The following is an 18,787-nucleotide window of genomic DNA, read 5'->3' as shown; positions in this document are numbered from 1 at the left end:
CCACGGGGAGAGTGGGGGAGAATGTGGGACTCGCTCCCACGGGGAGTGGGGGAGAATGTGGGACTCGCTCCCACGGGGGTAGTGGGGGAGAATGTGGGACACGCTCCCACGGGGAGTGGGGGTGAATGTGGGACTCGCTCCCACGGGGAGTGGGGGTGAATGTGGGACTCGCTCCCACGGGGAGTGGGGGAGAATGTGGGACTCGCTCCCACGGGGGAGTGGGGGAGAATGTGGGACTCGCTCCCACGGGGAGAATGTGGGACTCACTCCCACGGGGAGTGGGGGAGAATGTGGGACTCGCTCCCACAGGGGGAGTGGGGGAGAATGTGGGACTCGCTCCCACGGGGAGTGCTCCAGGTGAATAGTGTCGATATGTTTAAGGGGGGAAGCTGGATAAACACATGAGGGAGAGAGGAATCGAAGGAGATGGTGATGGGGGGAGATGTAGAAGGCGGCAGGAGGGTGGTGTGGGATAGAAACACCAGCAGATGGGCCGAATGGCCTGACGTTCTACATGATGATGACACAGCTCTTCCCATTCCGCTGAGCCCCATCACCGTAGATATTTTGGAGGGAATTGTGGATGTTTGTTGGCTTTTCCGCATTCTCCCCACTCCCCCCGTGGGACCAAGTCCCACATTCTCCCCCATTCCCAAAGGGAGCAAGTCCCACATTCTCCCCCACTCCCCGTGGGAGCGAGTCCCACATTCTCCCCCACTCCCCGTGGGAGCGAGTCCCACATTCTCCCCCACTCCCAGTGGGAGCAAGTCCCACATTCTCCCCCACTCCCAAAGGGAGCAAGTCCCACATTCTCCCCCACTCCCAGTGGGAGCGAGTCCCACATTCTCCCCCATTCCCAAAGGGAGCAAGTCCCACATTCTCCCCCACTCCCCGTGGGAGCGAGTCCCACATTCTCCCCCACTCCCCCGTGGGAGCGAGTCCCACATTCTCCCCACTCCCCCGTGGGAGCGAGTCCCACATTCTCCCCCACTCCCCATGGGAGCGAGTCCCACATTCTCCCCCACTCCCCCGTGGGAGCGAGTCCCACATTCTCCCCCACTCCCAGTGGGAGCAAGTCCCACATTCTCCCCCACTCCCCGTGGGAGCGAGTCCCACATTCTCCCCCACCCCCCCGTGGGAGCGAGTCCCACATTCTCCCCCACTCCCCCGTGGGAGCGAGTCCCACATTCTCCCCCACTCCCCATGGGAGCGAGTCCCACATTCTCCCCCACTCCCCCGTGGGAGCGAGTCCCACATTCTCCCCCACTCCCCGTGGGAGTGAGTCCCACATTCTCCCCACTCCCCGTGGGAGCCAGTCCAAGTGTGGGGATACGGAGACCGGGACTGTGCGCAGTAACTCCGAGTGTGGGATACAGAGACCGGGACTGTGCACAGTAACTCCGAGTGTGGGATACGGAGACCGGGACTGTGAGCAGTAACTCCGAGTGTGGGATACAGAGACCGGGACTGTGAGCAGTAACTCCGAGTGTGGGATCCGGAGACTGGGAATGTGTGCAGTAACTCCGAGTGTGGGATACGGAGACCGGGACTGTGCGCAGTAACTCCGAGTGTGGGATACGGAGACTGGGAATGTGTGCAGTAACTCCGAGTGTGGGATACGGAGACTGGGAATGTGTGCAGTAACTCCGAGTGTGGGATACGGAGACCGGGACTGTGCGCAGTAACTCCGAGTGTGGGGATACGGAGACCGGGACTGTGCGCAGTAACTCCGAGTGTGGGATACGGAGACCGGGACTGTGCGCAGTAACTCCGAGTGTGGGGATACGGAGACATTGGATTCCATGACTCTGCTTAGTTTCCATCATCACATCTGTCCACCTCCAAATTCAATCCAATTAATTTCAGCCCTTTCATATCATAGAATCATAGAATCATAGAAACCCTACAGTGCAGAAGGAGGCCATTCGGCCCATCGAGTCTGCACCGACCACAATCCCACCCAGGCCCTACCCCCACATATTTTTACCCGCTAATCCCTCTAACCTACGCATCACAGGACTCTAAGGGGCAATTTTTAACCTGGCCAATCAACCTAACCCGCACATCTTTGGACTGTGGGAGGAAACCGGAGCACCCGGAGGAAACCCACGCAGACACGAGGAGAATGTGCAAACTCCACACAGACAGTGACCCGAGCCGGGAATCGAACCCGGGACCCTGGAGCTGTGAAGCAGCAATGCTAACCACTGTGCTACCGTGCCACCAACCAGAACTCACAGCTCCTCCCTGCTGTAAAATCCGGAGGGGTTGGGTGGGGGTGTGGGGCGGGAGGGGGTGCAGTAGCAAGAAGATTATCCAGATTAGTGGATTAGCCCCACATCCCCACAGCTATGTTCAAAATTCAAAACAATCAGGCTTCTTGATCCAAAGCCTGGTGAGGAGGCCCAAAACCTGTTGAGTAGGCCTGAAGTCTATCGAGTAGGCCCAAAGCCTGTCGAGTAGGCCCAAAGCCTGTTGACAAGGCCCAAAGCCTATTGAGTAGGCCCAAAGCTTGTTGAGTAGGCCCAATGCCTGTTGAGGAAGCCCAAAGTCTATTGAGTAGGCCCAAAGCCTGTTGAGTAGGCCCAATGCCTGTTGAGGAAGCCCAAAGCCTGTTGAGCAGGCCCAAAGCCTGTTGAGTAGGCCCAAAGCCTGTTGAGTAGGTCCAAAGCTTGTTGAGTAGGCCCAAAACCTGTTGAGTAGGCTCAAAGCCTGTTGAGTAGGCCCAAAGCCGATTGAGTAGGGTCCAAACCTTGTTGAGTAGGCCCATGCCTGTTGAGTAGGCCGTACTGTCGCTGTCAGGAAAGGACAGGGACACTCCCTGTCTGGAGGCAAACCACTGAACCACGGAACCACAGAGCCGCCATGAACCGCTCATGGCCGGTGTTTTAAAGAGTCTCCTTCTTCCTTTAAGGCTAATTATTGTTTAACATATTGAAACAACACAAAATCTTTGCACAAGATGTCATATTAATAAAATTAATATATACACCCACTGCATGTTTGTCTGTGTATCTGTGTGTGTGTCTGTGTGTGTGTGTATGTGTGTGCGCGCGTGTGAGTGCGTGACAGAAATTGGGACAAGTGTAGAACTGGAAATTCCCCCCCAACTAAGGTACCCACCCCCCAGGAGGCCCTCCGGTACCCCGCTACATCAAAGCTAGAAGCAGGAGGAGGCCATTCGGCCATTCGGCCCTTCGATCCTGCTCCACCATTCATTTTGATCATGGCTGATCATCCAATTCAATATCCTGATCCCCCTCCTTCCCCCCCCATATCCCTCGATCCCTTTAGCCCCAAGAGCGATATCTAATTCCATCCTGAAATCACACAACATTTTGGCCTTTCTGTGGGAGTGAATTCCACCACTCTCTGGGTGAAGAAATTTCTCCTCACCTCAGTTCTAAAAGGTTTACCCCCTTATCCTCAAACTATGACCCCCTAGTTCTGGACTCCCCCCACCATCGGGAACATTCTTTCTGAATCTACCCTGTCGAACCCTGTTAGAATTTTATAAGTTTCTATGAGATCCCCTCTCACTCTTCTAAACTCCAGTGAATATAATCCTAACCCACTTAGTCTCTCCTCATATGACAGACCTGCCATCCCAGGAATCAGCCTGGTAAACCTTCGCTCCCTCTATAGCAAGGACATCCTTCCTCAGATAAGGAGACCAAAACAGCACACAGTACTCCAGGTGTGGCCTCACCAACACCCTGTACAATTGCAGCAAAACATCCCTATCCCTGTACTCAAATCCTCTCGCTATGAAGCCAACATACCATTTGCTTTCTTTACTGCCTGCTGTACCTTAGACCATAAGACCATAAGACATAGGAGCAGAATTAGGCCACTCGGCCCATCGAGTCTGCTCCGCCATTCAATCATGGCTGATATTTTTCTCATCCCCATTCTCCTGCCTTTTCCCCATAACCCCTGATCCCCTTATTCATCAAGAACCGATCTATCTCTGTCTTAAAGACACTCAATGACCCGGCCTCCACAGCCTTCTGCGGCAAAGAGTTCCACAGATTCACCACTCTCTGGCTGAAGAAATTCCTCCTCATCTCTGTTTTAAAGGATCGTCCCTTCAGCCTGAGGTTGCACCCTCTGGTTCCAGTTTTTCCTACCAGTGGAAACATCCTCTCCACGTCCACTCTATCCAGGCCTCGCAGCATCCTGTAAGTTTCAATAACATCTCCCCCTCATCCTTCTAAACTCCGACGAGTACAGACCCAGAGTCCTCAACCCGTTCCTCATACGACAAGCTCTTCATTCCAGGGATCATTCTTGTGAACCTCCTCGGGACCCTTTCCAAGGCCGGCACGTCCTTCCTTCGATACGGGGCCCAAAACTGCTCACAATACTCCAAATGGGGTCTGACCAGAGCCTTATACAGCCTCGGAAGTAACTGCGCGCTTACTTTCAGCGACTGATGCACGAGGATTCCAAGGTCCCGTTGAGTATCCGCCTCTCTCAATTTATACCCATTCAAATAATAATCTGCCTTCCTATTATTGCTACCAAAGTGGATAACCTCAAAGGTTGCCATCTTTCCAGGTGGGGAGGATACGGACCAGACTAAATTTCTTCAGGAATTAATTTGAGGGATGTGGGCGTCTCTGGCTGGTCCAGCGTTTATTATCCATCCCTAATTGCCCCTTGAGAAGGGGGTGGGTGATCCGCCATCTTGAACCCGCTGCAGAGCCCGTGTGGTGTAGGTACGCCCACAGTGCTGTTAGGGAGGGAGTTCCAGGATTTTGACCCCAGCGACTGTGAAGGAACGGCCGATATATTTCCCAGTCGGGATGGTGAGTGGCTCGGAGGGGGGAACTTGCAGGTGGGGGTGCTCCCCATGTGTCTGCTGCCCCCCCCTTGTCCTTCTAGATGTTGGATTTCCTTCATGAGGAACAGTCAGTGATGCCGGTAGAAGTTTAAGACCATCCAGTAGTCTCACAGTCCCCATTATTGAGAATTCATAGACTCCGGACAGTACAGAAAGAGGCCATTCAGCCCATCGAGCCTGCCCCGACACTCCGAAAGAACATCTTACCTGGGCCCTATCCCTGTAGCCCTGAGAATTTAGCATGGCCAATCCACCTAACCTGCACATCTTTGGATACTAAAGGACAATTTAGCATGGCCAATCCACCTAACCCGCACATCTTTGGACACTAAGGGGCAATTTAGCATGGCCAATCCACCTAACCCGCACATCTTTGGACACTAAGGGGCAATTTAGCATGGCCAATCCACCTAACCCACACATCTTTGGACACTAAGGGGCAATTTAGCATGGCCAATCCACCTAACCCGCACATCTTTGGACACTAAGGGGCAATTTAGCACGGCCAATCCACCTAACCTGCATATCTTTGGACACTAAGGGGCAATTTAGCATGGCCAATCCACCTAACCCGCACATCTTTGGACACTAAGCGGCAATTTAGCATGGCCAATCCACCTAACCCGCACATCTTTGGACACTAAGGGGCAATTTAGCACGGCCAATCCACCTAACCTGCATATCTTTGGACACTAAGGGGCAATTTAGCATGGCCAATCCACCTAACCCACACATCTTTGGACACTAAGGGGCAATTTAGCATGGCCAATCCACCTAACCCGCACATCTTTGGACATTAAGGGGCAATTTAGCACGGCCAATCCACCTAAACCGCACATCTTTGGACACTAAGGGGCAATTTAGCACGGCCAATCCACCTAACCCACACATCTTTGGACACTAAGGGGCAATTTAGCATGGCCAATCCACCTAACCCGCACATCTTTGGACACTAAGGGGCAATTTATCACGGCCAATCCACCTAACCTGCACATCTTTGGACACTAAGGGCAATTTAGCATGGCCAATCCACCTAACCCACACATCTTTGGACACTAAGGGGCAATTTATCACGGCCAATCCACCTAACCTGCACATCTTTGGACACTAAGGGGCAATTTAGCACGGCCAATCCACCAAACCCGCACATCTTTCAGACTGCGGGAGGAAACCGGAGCACCCGGAGGAAACCCACGCAGACACGGGGAGAACGTGCAAACTCCAGACAGACAGCGACCCAAGCCGGGAATCGAACCCGAGTCCCTGGCTACTGTGCCATCATGTGATCACATTGCTGTGTGTGGGATCTTGCTGTGTGTAAATTGGCTGTTGCCTTTCCTACATTTCAACAGTGAGCACACCTCAAAAAAACACCTCCTTCATTGTGTGTGACACACTTTGGGACGTCCTGAGGGCGGGAGGGGGGGGTGGGGTGGGGGTGCGGGGGGTGGGAGGGGCTGGAGAGATGAGGGGGGGGCACATTTTTAAAAATTTCTTTTTAAGAAATGGCCAGATTTTTATTAATATTTATTTATTCTCATTAGATTTGATTTGATTCGATTTATTATTGTCACATGTATTGGGATACAGTGAAAAGTATTGTTTCTTGCGCGATATACAGACAAAGCATACCGTTCATAGAGAAGGAAAGGAGAGGGTGCAGAATGTAGTGTTACAGTCATAGCTAGGGTGTAGAGAAAGATCAACTTAATGCGAGGTAGGTCCATTCAAAAGTCTGACAGCAGCAGGGAAGAAGCTGTTCTTGAGTCGGTCGGTACGTGACCTCAGACTTTTGTATCTTTTTCCCGACGGAAGAAGGTGGAAGAGAGAATGTCCGGGGTGCGTGGGGTCCTTAATTATGCTGGCTGCTTTTCCCCGAGGCAGCGGGAAGTGTAGACAGCGTCAATGGATGGGAGGCTGGTTTGCGTGATGGATTGGGCTACATTCATGACCCTTTGTAGTTCCTTGCGGTCTTGGGCAGAGCAGGAGCCCCAGACCAAGCTGTGATACAACCAGAAAGGATAGTTGACTGCCTTTCAGACAATGAAGGAATGGATTCCCTTTTCCGGATCTCTCGTGGCTCTGTCGCTGTGAGGTCTGGGACCTCTCCACACGGGCTGTGATGTTCCTTTAAGGACATTTCCCAAGGTGCGTCACGCAGAGGGGAACGGCCATGTCCGGGCTCACTGAAATTCATTGCACGGGATAAATAAGAACATAAGAACATAAGAAATAGGAGCAGGAGTAGGCCATCTAGCCCCTTGAGCCTGCCCCGCCATTCAATAAGATCATGGCTGATCTGACGTGGATCAGTACCACTTACCCGCCTGATCCCCATAACCCTTAATTCCCTTACCGATCAGGAATCCATCCATCCGCGCTTTAAACATATTCAGCGAGGTAGCCTCCACCACCTCAGTGGGCAGAGAATTCCAGAGATTCACCACCCTCTGGGAGAAGAAGTTCCTCCTCAACTCTGTCTTAAACCGACCCCCCTTTATTTTGAGGCTGTGTCCTCTAGTTTTAACTTCCTTACTAAGTGGAAAGAATCTCTCCGCCTCCACCCTATCCAGCCCCCGCATTATCTTATAAGTCTCCATAAGATCCCCCCTCATCCTTCTAAACTCCAACGAGTACAAACCCAATCTCCTCAGCCTCTCCTCATAATCCAAACCCCTCATCTCCGGTATCAACCTGGTGAACCTTCTCTGCACTCCCTCCAATGCCAATATATCCTTCCTCATAAATGTCGCAAGGTCTTCCAGCGCTGGAGGAGGCAGTCGGGGAGCGGGCGGGGGTGGGGGGAGTGATGATCTCGAGTGTGACTACAGCGCCTGAGATTCAGGGATATGGGTCCGGAGAGGTTTGTTTGAAGGTCAGGCCTGAATCAGCACAAAGTGACTCCAGGTATCTGACCTGCAGTTCCACAGGACTGCCACACGATGGTGCCAGTAGACAAGACGAGGGAGACAGAGAGAGAGAGAGAGAGACAGAGAGAGAGACAGAGACAGAGAGAGAGAGAGATAGAGAGAGAGAGAGAGACAGAAAGAGACAGAGAGAGAGAGAGAGAGACAGAGAGACAAAGAGAGAGGGCTGACCCTCCCACAGTGCGGCGCTCCCTCAGCACTGACCCTCCCACAGTGCGGCGCTCCCTCAGCACCGACCCTCCCACAGTGCGGCGCTCCCTCAGCACTGACCCCCCCACAGTGCGGCGCTCCCTCATCATTGACCCTCCCACAGTGCGGCGCTCCCTCAGCACCGACCCCCCCACAGTGCGGCGCTCCCTCAGCACCGACCCTCCCACAGTGCGGCGCTCCCTCAGCACTGACCCTCCCACAGTGCGGCGCTCCCTCAGCACTGACCCTCCCACAGTGCGGCGCTCCCTCAGCACTGACCCTCCCACAGTGCGGCGCTCCCTCAGCACCGACTCTCCCACAGTGCGGCGCTCCCTCAGCACTGACCCTCCCACAGTGCGGCGCTCCCTCAGCACCGACCCTCCCACAGTGCGGCGCTCCCTCAGCACTGACCCTCCCACAGTGCGGCGCTCCCTCAGCACTGACCCTCCCACAGTGCGGCACTCCCTCAGCACTGACCCTCCCACAGTGCGGCACTCCCTCAGCACTGACCCTCCCACAGTGCGGCGCTCCCTCAGCACCGACCCTCCCACAGTGCGGCGCTCCCTCAGCACTGACCCTCCCACAGTGCGGCGCTCCCTCAGCACTGACCCTCCCACAGTGCGGCGCTCCCTCTGCACTGACTCTCCCACAGTGCGGCGCTCCCTCAGCACTGACAGAGGGAGTGCGTCTGGATTGAGAGATGGGTGTTTGATTCAGAGTCTCTGCTGCTGATTTGTTGAAATATCGGACTGTTGGAACAATCAAAGGACGGCCACATCCTGCTGTCGTGACTACCTCCAATCACAGGCCATGAGTTACCAAGTGGGAATTTTGGGAATTCGCCCTCCCCCATTTTAAAGTTGGAAACATAGAAAATAGGAGCAGGTGAAGGCCATTCAGCCCACCAAGCCTGACCCAGAATTCAATAAGACCATGGCTGATCTGTCCCAGTCGTAACTTCTTTCTCTGCCAACTCCACACTCCGGTTCCTCGATCGAACAAATATTTAAATACCTCCACTTTCAATACTTCCAAAGATCCAGCCTCCACCACCCTTTGGGGCACAAAAGTCCAGAGGGTCAGTGCTGAGGGAGCGCCGCACTGTGGGAGCGTCAGTGCTGAGGGAGCGCCGCACTGTGGGAGCGTCAGTGCTGAGGGAGCGCCGCACTGTGGGGAGGGTCAGTGCTGAGGGAGCGCCGCACTGTGGGAGGGTCAGTGCTGAGGGAGCGCCGCACAGTGGGAGGGTCAGTGCTGAGGGAGCGCCGCACTGTGGGAGGGTCAGTGCTGAGGGAGCGCCGCACTGTGGGAGGGTCAGTGCTGAGGGAGCGCCGCACTGTGGGAGGGTCAGTGCTGAGGGAGCGCCGCACTGTGGGAGGGTCAGTGCTGAGGGAGCGCTGCACTGTGGGAGGGTCACTGCTGAGAGAGCGCCACACTGTGGGAGGGTCAGTGCTGAGGGAGCGCTGCACTGTGGGGAGGGTCAGTGCTGAGGGAGCGCCGCACTGTGGGAGGGTCAGTGCTGAGGGAGCACCGCACTGTGGGAGCGTCAGTGCTGAGGGAGCGCCGCACTGTGGGGAGGGTCAGTGCTGAGGGAGCGCCGCACTGTGGGAGGGTCAGTGCTGAGGGAGCGCCGCACAGTGGGAGGGTCAGTGCTGAGGGAGCGCCGCACTGTGGGAGGGTCAGTGCTGAGGGAGCGCCGCACTGTGGGAGGGTCAGTGCTGAGGGAGCGCCGCACTGTGGGAGGGTCAGTGCTGAGGGAGCGCCGCACTGTGGGAGGGTCAGTGCTGAGGGAGCGCTGCACTGTGGGAGGGTCACTGCTGAGAGAGCGCCACACTGTGGGAGGGTCAGTGCTGAGGGAGCGCTGCACTGTGGGGAGGGTCAGTGCTGAGGGAGCGCCGCACTGTGGGAGGGTCAGTGCTGAGGGAGCACCGCACTGTGGGGAGGGTCAGTGCTGAGGGAGCGCCGCACTGTGGGAGGGTCAGTGCTGAGGGAGCGCCGCACTGTGGGAGGGTCAGTGCTGAGAGAGCGCCGCACTGTGGGAGGGTCAGTGCTGAGAGAGCGCCGCACTGTGGGGCTCCACAGCGGATGAAAATCAGCATTGAAGACATTTTTATTTTGTCAACGCTGAGAGTCTGGGTTTTAGCTGTAAAATAATTAACGGAGAGACAGATTCAGATAAAATTATACTTTATTAACATTCAATATGTGCATCAATAGTGTGTTCCAGTTTTATAATCACAGACCCATTATTATATTTACAAAGCAGCCTTACAAAAAATAATCCCTGAGGAAATTGCACAATAAACCACACTCTCTCTCACACACTCTCTCTCACACACACACTCTCTCTCACACACTCTCTCTCACACTCTCTCACACACACTCTCTCTCTCACACTCTCTCTCACACACACACCCTCTCTCACACACTCTCTCACACACACTCTCTCTCACACTCTCTCACACACACTCTCTCTCTCACACTCTCTCACACACACTCTCTCTCTCACACTCTATCACACTCCCTCTCACACACACACTCTCTCACACACTCTCTCACACACACACTCTCTCTCACACACACACTCTCTCACACACTCTCTCTCTCACACACGCTCTCTCTCTCACACACACACACTCTCTCACACACTCTCTCACACACACACTCTCTCTCACACACACACTCTCTCACACACTCTCTCTCTCACACACGCTCTCTCTCTCACACACACACTCTCTCTCTCACACACTCTCTCTCACACACACACACTCTCTCTCTCACACACACACCCTCCCTCTCACACACACACTCACACACACACACTGTCTCTCTCACACACGCTCTCTCTCTCACACGCTCTCTCTCTCACACACACACACTCTCTCACACACACACACACTCCCTCTCACACACACACTCTCTCACACACTCTATCGCACTCCCTCTCACACACACACACACTCTCTCTCACACACACACCCTCACACACACACACTCTCTCTCTCTCACACACACACTCTCTCTCACACACACTCTCTCTCACTCTCTCACACACTCTCTCTCTACTGGATGGGAGTAAGAGAAGGCGGTACAATTATTTACTCTGAGTAGATTAACACTTGGCAAGGAGATGTTCTCCGATGACCCCGAGGAGACAGTCTGTGCACCTTCGCTTCCAGTTCTGTACCGTCCGGTTTTTCTGGCTGAGTTTGAGATGAAGGGCGGGTTGGAGATGACAATGTGAGGGGCGTGGGGGGTTCGAATACCGCCACGGCAGACGGTGGAAATTGAATTCAATAAAAAAATATCTGGGATTAAGAATCTACTGATGACCCATTGTCGGAAAAACCCATCTGGTTCCCTTTAGGGAAGGAAATCTGCCGTCCTTACCCCGGTCTGGCCTACATGTGACTCCAGAGTCACAGCCAATGTGGTTGACTCTTAACCGCCCTCCAAGGGGCAACTAGGGATGGGCAATAAATGCTGGTCCAGCCAGCGATGCCCATGTCCCAGGAATGAGTTCAGGGAGGATAAATCTGCCCTTTGGGGAACTAGGCCCCTCTTGGGGAACAAGGCCCCCCCCCCTCGGGCCTGTCCTGGGGTTGGGGGGGAGGGAGGGGGGGCTGTTGCCTCAGGCTTGGGGCTTGCCGCCTTTGTCCTCTTCGTAGGTGGGGTTCTGCAGCCCGATGGAAGGTTCCGGAGTGGCCGCCCTGCGCCGCCTGAGGGTGAGGTACCTGAGGAGGATGAGGGCGAGGGCCAGGGCGAGGAGGAGGAGGAGAACGGCCAGGGTGATGTAGAGGGTGTGGGCGCGGGCGGAGGTGGTGGTGAAAATGGCACAGGGCCCATAGCCGGGCGGGGCATCCCTCTCCACCTCCCACTCCCCCTCCCCCAGCCGGCTGTCCCCCGCCCGGTTGGAGGCCACGGCACACACCAGGTAGCCGGTGCCAGGGCTCAGGCCCTCCAGGGTGAAGAGGCGGGAGCGGTCGGAGAGGGGCTGGGTGCTGGTGTTGACCCCGGCGGTGCCCAGGGGCCCGTAGACCAGGCGGTAGCTGCCCACCGCCGAGGGGGGGGCGCACCAGTTGACGCTGGCGGAGGTGTCGCTCACCCCGGTGACCTCCCAGAGCCTGGGCGGTTCGGGGACCACTTCCTCCCCGGAGACACCAGGGCAGAGGCAGGAGGTGGCCCTCTGAAGCTCAAGGCAGGGAACCTGCAGGTGGGCGCAAGGGTCGTAGCCGCATCGGACCATGGGCCCCGGCACCACCGATTGGCTTGTCGGTTCCTCATATTCGTCGTCGTAATCTGCGTCGAAGAATTCGATGTGGTTGTAGCCGCGGGTCACCGCGTCTCTCTTCCGCAGGCTCAGGAGAACCTCGGGATCGTCCTGTGCCCTTCCTGGCCGGTCCTGGAGGCCGTTACCCGGAGGGGCGGCACCCACCTCCCCCCAGCGGAGGGCGCTGAGGGCCACGAGCAAGGCACAAAGGGCGAGGGAGTCCATCGGCATGACTCCTGCGCGGGAACAGAGCAACAAGGTCAACCAGTGTCAGCGAAACATAGCAACTAGAAGCAGGAGGAGGCCATTCGGCCCTTCGAGCCTGCTCCCCCATTCATTTTCACAGAATCACAGAATCCCGACAGTGCAGAAGGAGGCCATTCAGCCCATCGAGTCTGCACCGACCACAATCCCACCCAGGCCCTATCCCCATGCATTTACCCTAGCTAGTCCCCCTGACACTAAGGGGCAATTTAGCACGGCCAATCAACCTAACCTACACATCTTTGAACACTAAGGGGCAATTTAGCATGGCCAATCCACCTAACCTACACATCTTTCGACACTAAGGGGCAATTTAGCACGGCCAATCCACTCAACCAACGCAACACAGTTGATGTCATATACATGGATTTTAGTAAGGCCTTTGATAAGGTCCCCCATGGTCGGCTTATGATGAAAGTGAGGAGGTGTGGGATAGAGAGAAAGTTGGCCGATTGGATAGGTAACTGGCTATCTGATCGAAGACAGAGGGTGGTGGTGGATGGAAAATTTTCGGATTGGAGGCAGTTGCTAGCGGAGTGCCACAGGGATCAGTGCTTGGTCCTCTGCTCTTTGTGATTTTTATTAATGACTTAGAGGAGGGGGCTGAAGGGTGGATCAGTAAATTTGCTGATGACACCAAGATTGGTGGAGTAGTGGATGAGGTGGAGGGCTGTTGTAGACTGCAAAGAGACATAGATAGGATGCAAAGCTGGGCTGAAAAATGGCAAATGGAGTTTAACCCTGATAAATGTGCAGTGATTCATTTTGGTAGGACGAATTTAAATGTGGATTACAGGGTCAAAGGTAGGGTTCTGAAGACTGTGGAGGAACAGAGAGATCTTGGGGTCCATATCCACAGATCTCTAAAGGTTGCCACTCAAGTGGATAGAGCTATGAAGAAGGCCTATAGTGTGTTAGCTTTTATTAACAGGGGGTTGGAGTTTAAGAGCCGTGGGGTTATGCTGCAACTGTACAGGACCTTGGTGAGACCACATTTGGAATATTGTGTGCAGTTCTGGTCACCTCACGATAAGAAGGATGTGGAAGCGCTGGAAAGAGTGCAGAGGAGATTTACCAGGATGCTGCCTGGTTTGGAGGGTCAGTCTTATGAGGAAAGGTTGAGGGAGCTAGGGCTGTTCTCTCTGGAGCGGAGGAGGCTGAGGGGAGACTTAATAGAGGTTTATAAAATGATGAAGGGGATAGATAGAGTGAACGTTCAAAGACTATTTCCTCGGGTGGATGGAGCTATTACAAGGGGGCATAACTATAGGGTTCGTGGTGGGAGATATAGGAAGGATATCAGAGGTAGGTTCTTTACTCAGAGAGTGGTTGGGGTGTGGAATGGACTGCCTGCAGTGATAGTGGAGTCAGACACTTTAGGAACATTTAAGCGGTTATTGGATAGGCACATGGAGCACACCAGGATGATAGGGAGTGGGATAGCTTGATCTTGGTTTCAGATAAAGATCGGCACAACACCGTGGGCCGAAGGGCCTGTTCTGTGCTGTACTGTTCTATGTTCTATGTTCTATCTTTGGACACTAAGGGGCAATTTAGCATGGCCAATCCACTTAACCTGCACATCTTTGGACACTAAGGGACAATTTAGCATGGCCAATCCACCTAACCTACACTTCTTTGGACACTAAGGGACAATTTAGCATAGCCAATCCACCTAACCCGCACATCTTTGATCTGTGGGAGGAAACCGGAGCACCCGGAGGAAACCCACGCAGACACGAGGAAAACGTGCAGACTCCGCACAGACAGTGACCCGAGCCGGGATTCGAACCCGGGTCCCTGGCGCTGTGAGGCGGCAGTGGTAACCACTGTGCTACCGTACTGCCCCATTCTGATCATGGCTGATCATCGAATTCAATATCCTGATGACCTTTCCCCCTCATATCCCTCGATCCCTTTAGCCCCAAGAACGATATCTAATTTCTTCCTGAAATCACACAACGTTTTGGCCTCAACTACTTTCTGTGGGAGTGAATTCCACCACTCTCTGGGTGAAGAAATTTCTCCTCACCTCAGTCCTAAAAGGTTTACCCCCTTATCCTCAAACTATGACCCCTAGTTCTGGACTCCCCCCACCATCGGGAACATTCTTTCTGAATCTACCCTGTCTAACCCTGTTAGAATTTTATAAGTTTCTATGAGATCCCCTCTCACTCTTCTAAACTCCAGTGAATATAATCCTAACAGACTTAGTCTCTCCTCATATGACAGACCTGCCACCCCAGGAATCAGCCTGGTAAACCTTCGCTGCACTCCCTCTATAGCAAGGACATCCTTCCTCAGATAAGGACACCAAAACTACACACAATACTCCAGATGTGGCCTCACCAACGCCCTATACAATTGCAGCAAAACATCCCTATCCCTATACTCAAATCCTCATCTCCAGCACTCACCCACCCACTCCAGCTCTCTTCCCCCATCTACCCTTCCCTGGCCTGCCATCCCCACCTCACTCGAGAAGCTGGGATGGTTCCCCTGGGAGCGGAGAAGGTTAAGGGGGAGATTGAATCGAGGCGTTCAGAATCAGGAAGGGTTTGGATGAGAGTGAATCAGGAGAAAGTGTTTCCAGTGTCAGGAGGGTGGGTAACCAGAGGGAGAGGGACACACAGATTGAAGGTAATCGGGGAAAGAACCAGAGGGGGAGATGAGGAGAATGTTTTTTTGTGAGTTGTTGTGATCTGGAAGGCGCAGCCTGAAAGGGCGGTGGAAGCAGATTCAACAGGAACTTTCCGAAGGGGGGAAATACTGGAAAAGGTGAGATTTGCAGGGCTGTGGGGCAAAGAGCGAGGGGGAGGGGGAATAATTGGATAAATCTTCCAAAGAGCTAGCACAGAAAGGGTGGGTCGAATGGCCTCCTGCTGGGTTGTGCTACAGTGTGATTGGTCTGCTGTGATAGGGAGGAGGGTTGGAAGGAGTTTGTTTGAGTGGGGGAGGCGGCACGGGAGTTAGTACTGCTGCCTCACAGCGCCAGGGACCCGGGTTCGATTCCCGGTTTGGGTCACTGTCTGTGCGGAGTCTGCACGTTCTCCCCGTGTCTGCGTGGGTTTCTTCCGGGTGCTCCGGTTTCCTCCCACAGTCCGAAAGACGTGCTGGTTCGGGTGCTAAATTCTCCCTCAGTGTTTAATGTTTGTCTATTAGTGTCACAAGTAAGGCTGACATTAACAGTGCAATGAAGTTATTGTGAAAATCCCCCAGTCGCCCACACTCCGGCGCCTGTTTGGGTTACACTGAGGGAGAATTTAGCACCCTAACCAGCACGTCTTTCGGGACTGTGGGAGGAAACCGGAGCACCCGGAGGAAACCCATGCAGACACGGGGAGAATGTGCAAACTCCGCACAGACAGTGACCCAAGCCGGGAATCGAACCCGGGTCCATGGCGCCGTGAGGCGGCAGTGCTAACCCCACTGTGCCAACCCTGCCGCCCTCAGTGTAACCCGAACAGGCGCCGGAATGTGGCGGCTGGGGGAATTTCCACAGTAACTTCATCGCGGTGTTAATGTCAGCTTACTTGCGACGCTAACAAACCAAACTATAAACTTAAAAGTGGGACTGATTGGATCGGTCTTTCAGAGGGCTAGCACGGGAAGAGTGGGCTGAATTGGCCTCCTGTTTCTGTATGAGCTTAAGATTCTATGGTTGCAGAAGTGGCCAAATCGCGAGAGAGCGGGTTTGGGGATGTTTTCAGCGTTGCGATAACAACACAAAGCTCTCTCTCCGAGAGCGACTGCTCCCGATTCTCGAGATTTCAAGAGCAGCTTCTTCCCTGCTGCCGTCAGACTTTCGAATGGACCTACCTCGCATTAAGTTGATCTTTCTCTACACCCTAGCTGTGACTGTAACACTACATTCTGCACCCTCTCCTTTCCTTCTCTATGAACGGTATGCTTTGTCTGTATGGCGCGCAAGAAACAATACTTTTCATTGTATCCCAATACATGTGACAACAATAACTCAAATCAGATCAAAACAATGATGGACAGAAGGAAACTTACTTTTCGTGGAGTTGCAGGGGGAAACTCAATCCTTTCTCCTGGATAGCTGGATTGCTACAGAACTGAGTGTGTCTCTCTCCCTCTCTCTCTCGTTCCCCTCTTCCGAACTTCTTTCTTCTGTCTCTCTCTCTCTCTCGTTCCCCTCTTCCAAACTTCTTTCTTCTGCCTCTCTCTCTCTCTCGTTCCCCTCTTCCAAACTTCTTTCTTCCGTCTCTCTCTCTCTCGTTCCCCTCTTCCGAACTTCTTTCTTCCGTCTCTCTCTCTCTCTCTCTCTCTCCCTTCGCTCTCTGTCTCTCTCGCTGTCTCTCCCTCCCAGTTTATATAACAGTCCAAAGCCCTGACATCAACTTCCTGGCAAGACGTAAACCTGAAGGTGGTGGGGGAGGAGGGAGGAGGGGATGGAAGAGAGGGAACTCAAAACTGCGGGAGGGATCAGCCAATCTACTGAATGGAAATTCTTGCTGAGTGTTAAGTCAGTGGAACACATCTGTTCTTCACTCGCCCTCGGACTTTGGAAAGAGATCTATTTTATCCGTCCAAAAAAAAAGACCCAACACAGTTTGTGAGAAACACGGCTTATATTTCAGCTGGGTGTACGTACCTCAGGCAGCACTGCTTCCCAAACATTCAGCTATCCTGGGACACCTCGATCGGACAAAAAGGCTTTTAAGGAATACCTATTTTATCCCCTTACTGGGTTCCTCGATTTTAACCTCTCTCTGTCTCTCTCTCTCCTACCTGTTTCTAACCTCATATATTGGGATACAGTGAAAAGTGTTGTTTCTTGCGCGCTGTACAGACAAAGCATACCGTTCATAGAGTACATAGGGAGAAGGATTTGATTTGATTTGATATTGTATTGGGATACAGTGAAAAGTATTGTTTTTGAGGAAGAGAAGGTGTTACAGGCTAATAGGCTGGAGGAAATAGATGTTCGGAGGGAGGTTGTCCTGGCAGTTTTGAATAAACTGAAGGTCGATAAGTCCCCTGGGCCTGATGAAATGTATCCTAGGATTCTTTGGGAGGCAAGGGATGAGATTGCAGAGCCTTGCCTTTGGCTTTGATCTTTGGGTCCTCGCTGTCCACGGGGATGGTGCCAGAGGACTGGAGAGTGGCGAATGTTGTTCCTCTGTTTAAGAAAGGGAATAGAAATGACCCTGGTAATTATAGACTGGTTAGTCTTACTTCGGTGGTTGGTAAATTGATGGAAAAGGTCCTTAGGGATGGGATTTACGACCATTTAGAAAGATGCGGATTAATCCGGGATAGTCAGCACGGATTCGTGAAGGGCAAGTCGTGCCTCACAAATTTGATTGAATTTTTTGAGGAGGTAACTAAGTGTGTTGATGAAGGTAGGGCAGTTGATGTCATATACATGGATTTTAGTAAGGCGTTTGATAAGGTCCCCCATGGTCGGCTGATGATGGAAGTGAGGAGGTGTGGGATAGAGGGAAAGTTGGCCGATTGGATAGGTAACTGGCTGTCTGATCGAAGACAGAGGGTGGTGGTGGATGGAAAATTTTCAGATTGGAGGCAGGTTGCTAGCGGAGTGCCACAGGGATCAGTGCTTGGTCCTCTGCTCTTTGTGATTTTTATTAATGACTTAGAGGAGGGGGCTGAAGGGTGGATCAGTAAATTTGCTGATGACACCAAGATTGGTGGAGTAGTGGATGAGGTGGAGGGCTGTTGTAGGCTGCAATAGAGACATAGATAGGATGCAAAGCTGGGCTGAAAAATGGCAAATGGAGTTTAACCCTGATAAATGTGAGGTGATTCATTTTGGTAGGACTAATTTAAATGTGGATTACAGGGTCAAAGGTAGGGTTCTGAAGACTGTGGAGGAACAGAGAGATCTTGGGGTCCATATCCACAGATCTCTAAAGGTTGCCACTCAAGTGGATAGAGCTGTGAAGAAGGCCTATAGTGTGTTAGCTTTTATTAACAGGGGGTTGGAGTTTAAGAGCCGTGGGGTTATGCTGCAACTGTACAGGACCTTGGTGAGACCACATTTGGAATATTGTGTGCAGTTCTGGTCACCTCACTATAAGAAGGATGTGGAAGCGCTGGAAAGGGTGCAGAGGAGATTTACCAGGATGCTGCCTGGTTTGGAGGGTAGGTCTTATGAGGAAAGGTTGAGGGAGCTGGGGCTGTTCTCTCTGGAGCGGAGGAGGCTGAGGGGAGACTTAATAGAGGTATATAAAATGATGAAAGGGATAGATAGAGTGAACGTTCAAAGACTATTTCCTCGGGTGGATGGAGCTATTACAAGGGGGCATA

The 18,787-nt window shown here is 53.2% G+C and overlaps 1 protein-coding gene across 1 annotated transcript; it reads right to left on the bottom strand.

The window, feature by feature from the left end:
- Positions 1–10,148: 10,148 nt before the first annotated feature.
- LOC144489952 (LRRN4 C-terminal-like protein) lies at positions 10,149–16,808 on the bottom strand. Its single transcript, XM_078207779.1, has 2 exons — positions 16,511–16,808; positions 10,149–12,465 (listed from the first exon to the last, which is right to left on the bottom strand). The coding sequence occupies exon 2, from the start codon at positions 12,458–12,460 to the stop codon at positions 11,591–11,593; it is 870 nt and encodes a 289-aa protein (XP_078063905.1). The 5' UTR covers positions 12,461–12,465; positions 16,511–16,808; the 3' UTR covers positions 10,149–11,590.
- Positions 16,809–18,787: the final 1,979 nt, after the last annotated feature.

The sequence above is a fragment of the Mustelus asterias genome, unplaced genomic scaffold, assembly GCF_964213995.1.
Source record: "Mustelus asterias unplaced genomic scaffold, sMusAst1.hap1.1 HAP1_SCAFFOLD_2711, whole genome shotgun sequence".
In the NCBI taxonomy this organism is placed as follows: domain Eukaryota; kingdom Metazoa; phylum Chordata; class Chondrichthyes; order Carcharhiniformes; family Triakidae; genus Mustelus; species Mustelus asterias.
Note: the sequence above shows the minus strand (reverse complement) of the source record. Positions and strands in the feature narration are given on the sequence as shown.

What these genes read in the sequence shown, in the direction of transcription:
- LOC144489952 (XM_078207779.1), bottom strand. Translation starts at nt 12,460, where the DNA reads ATGCCGATGGACTCCCTCGCCCTTTGTGCCTTGCTCGTGGCCCTCAGC.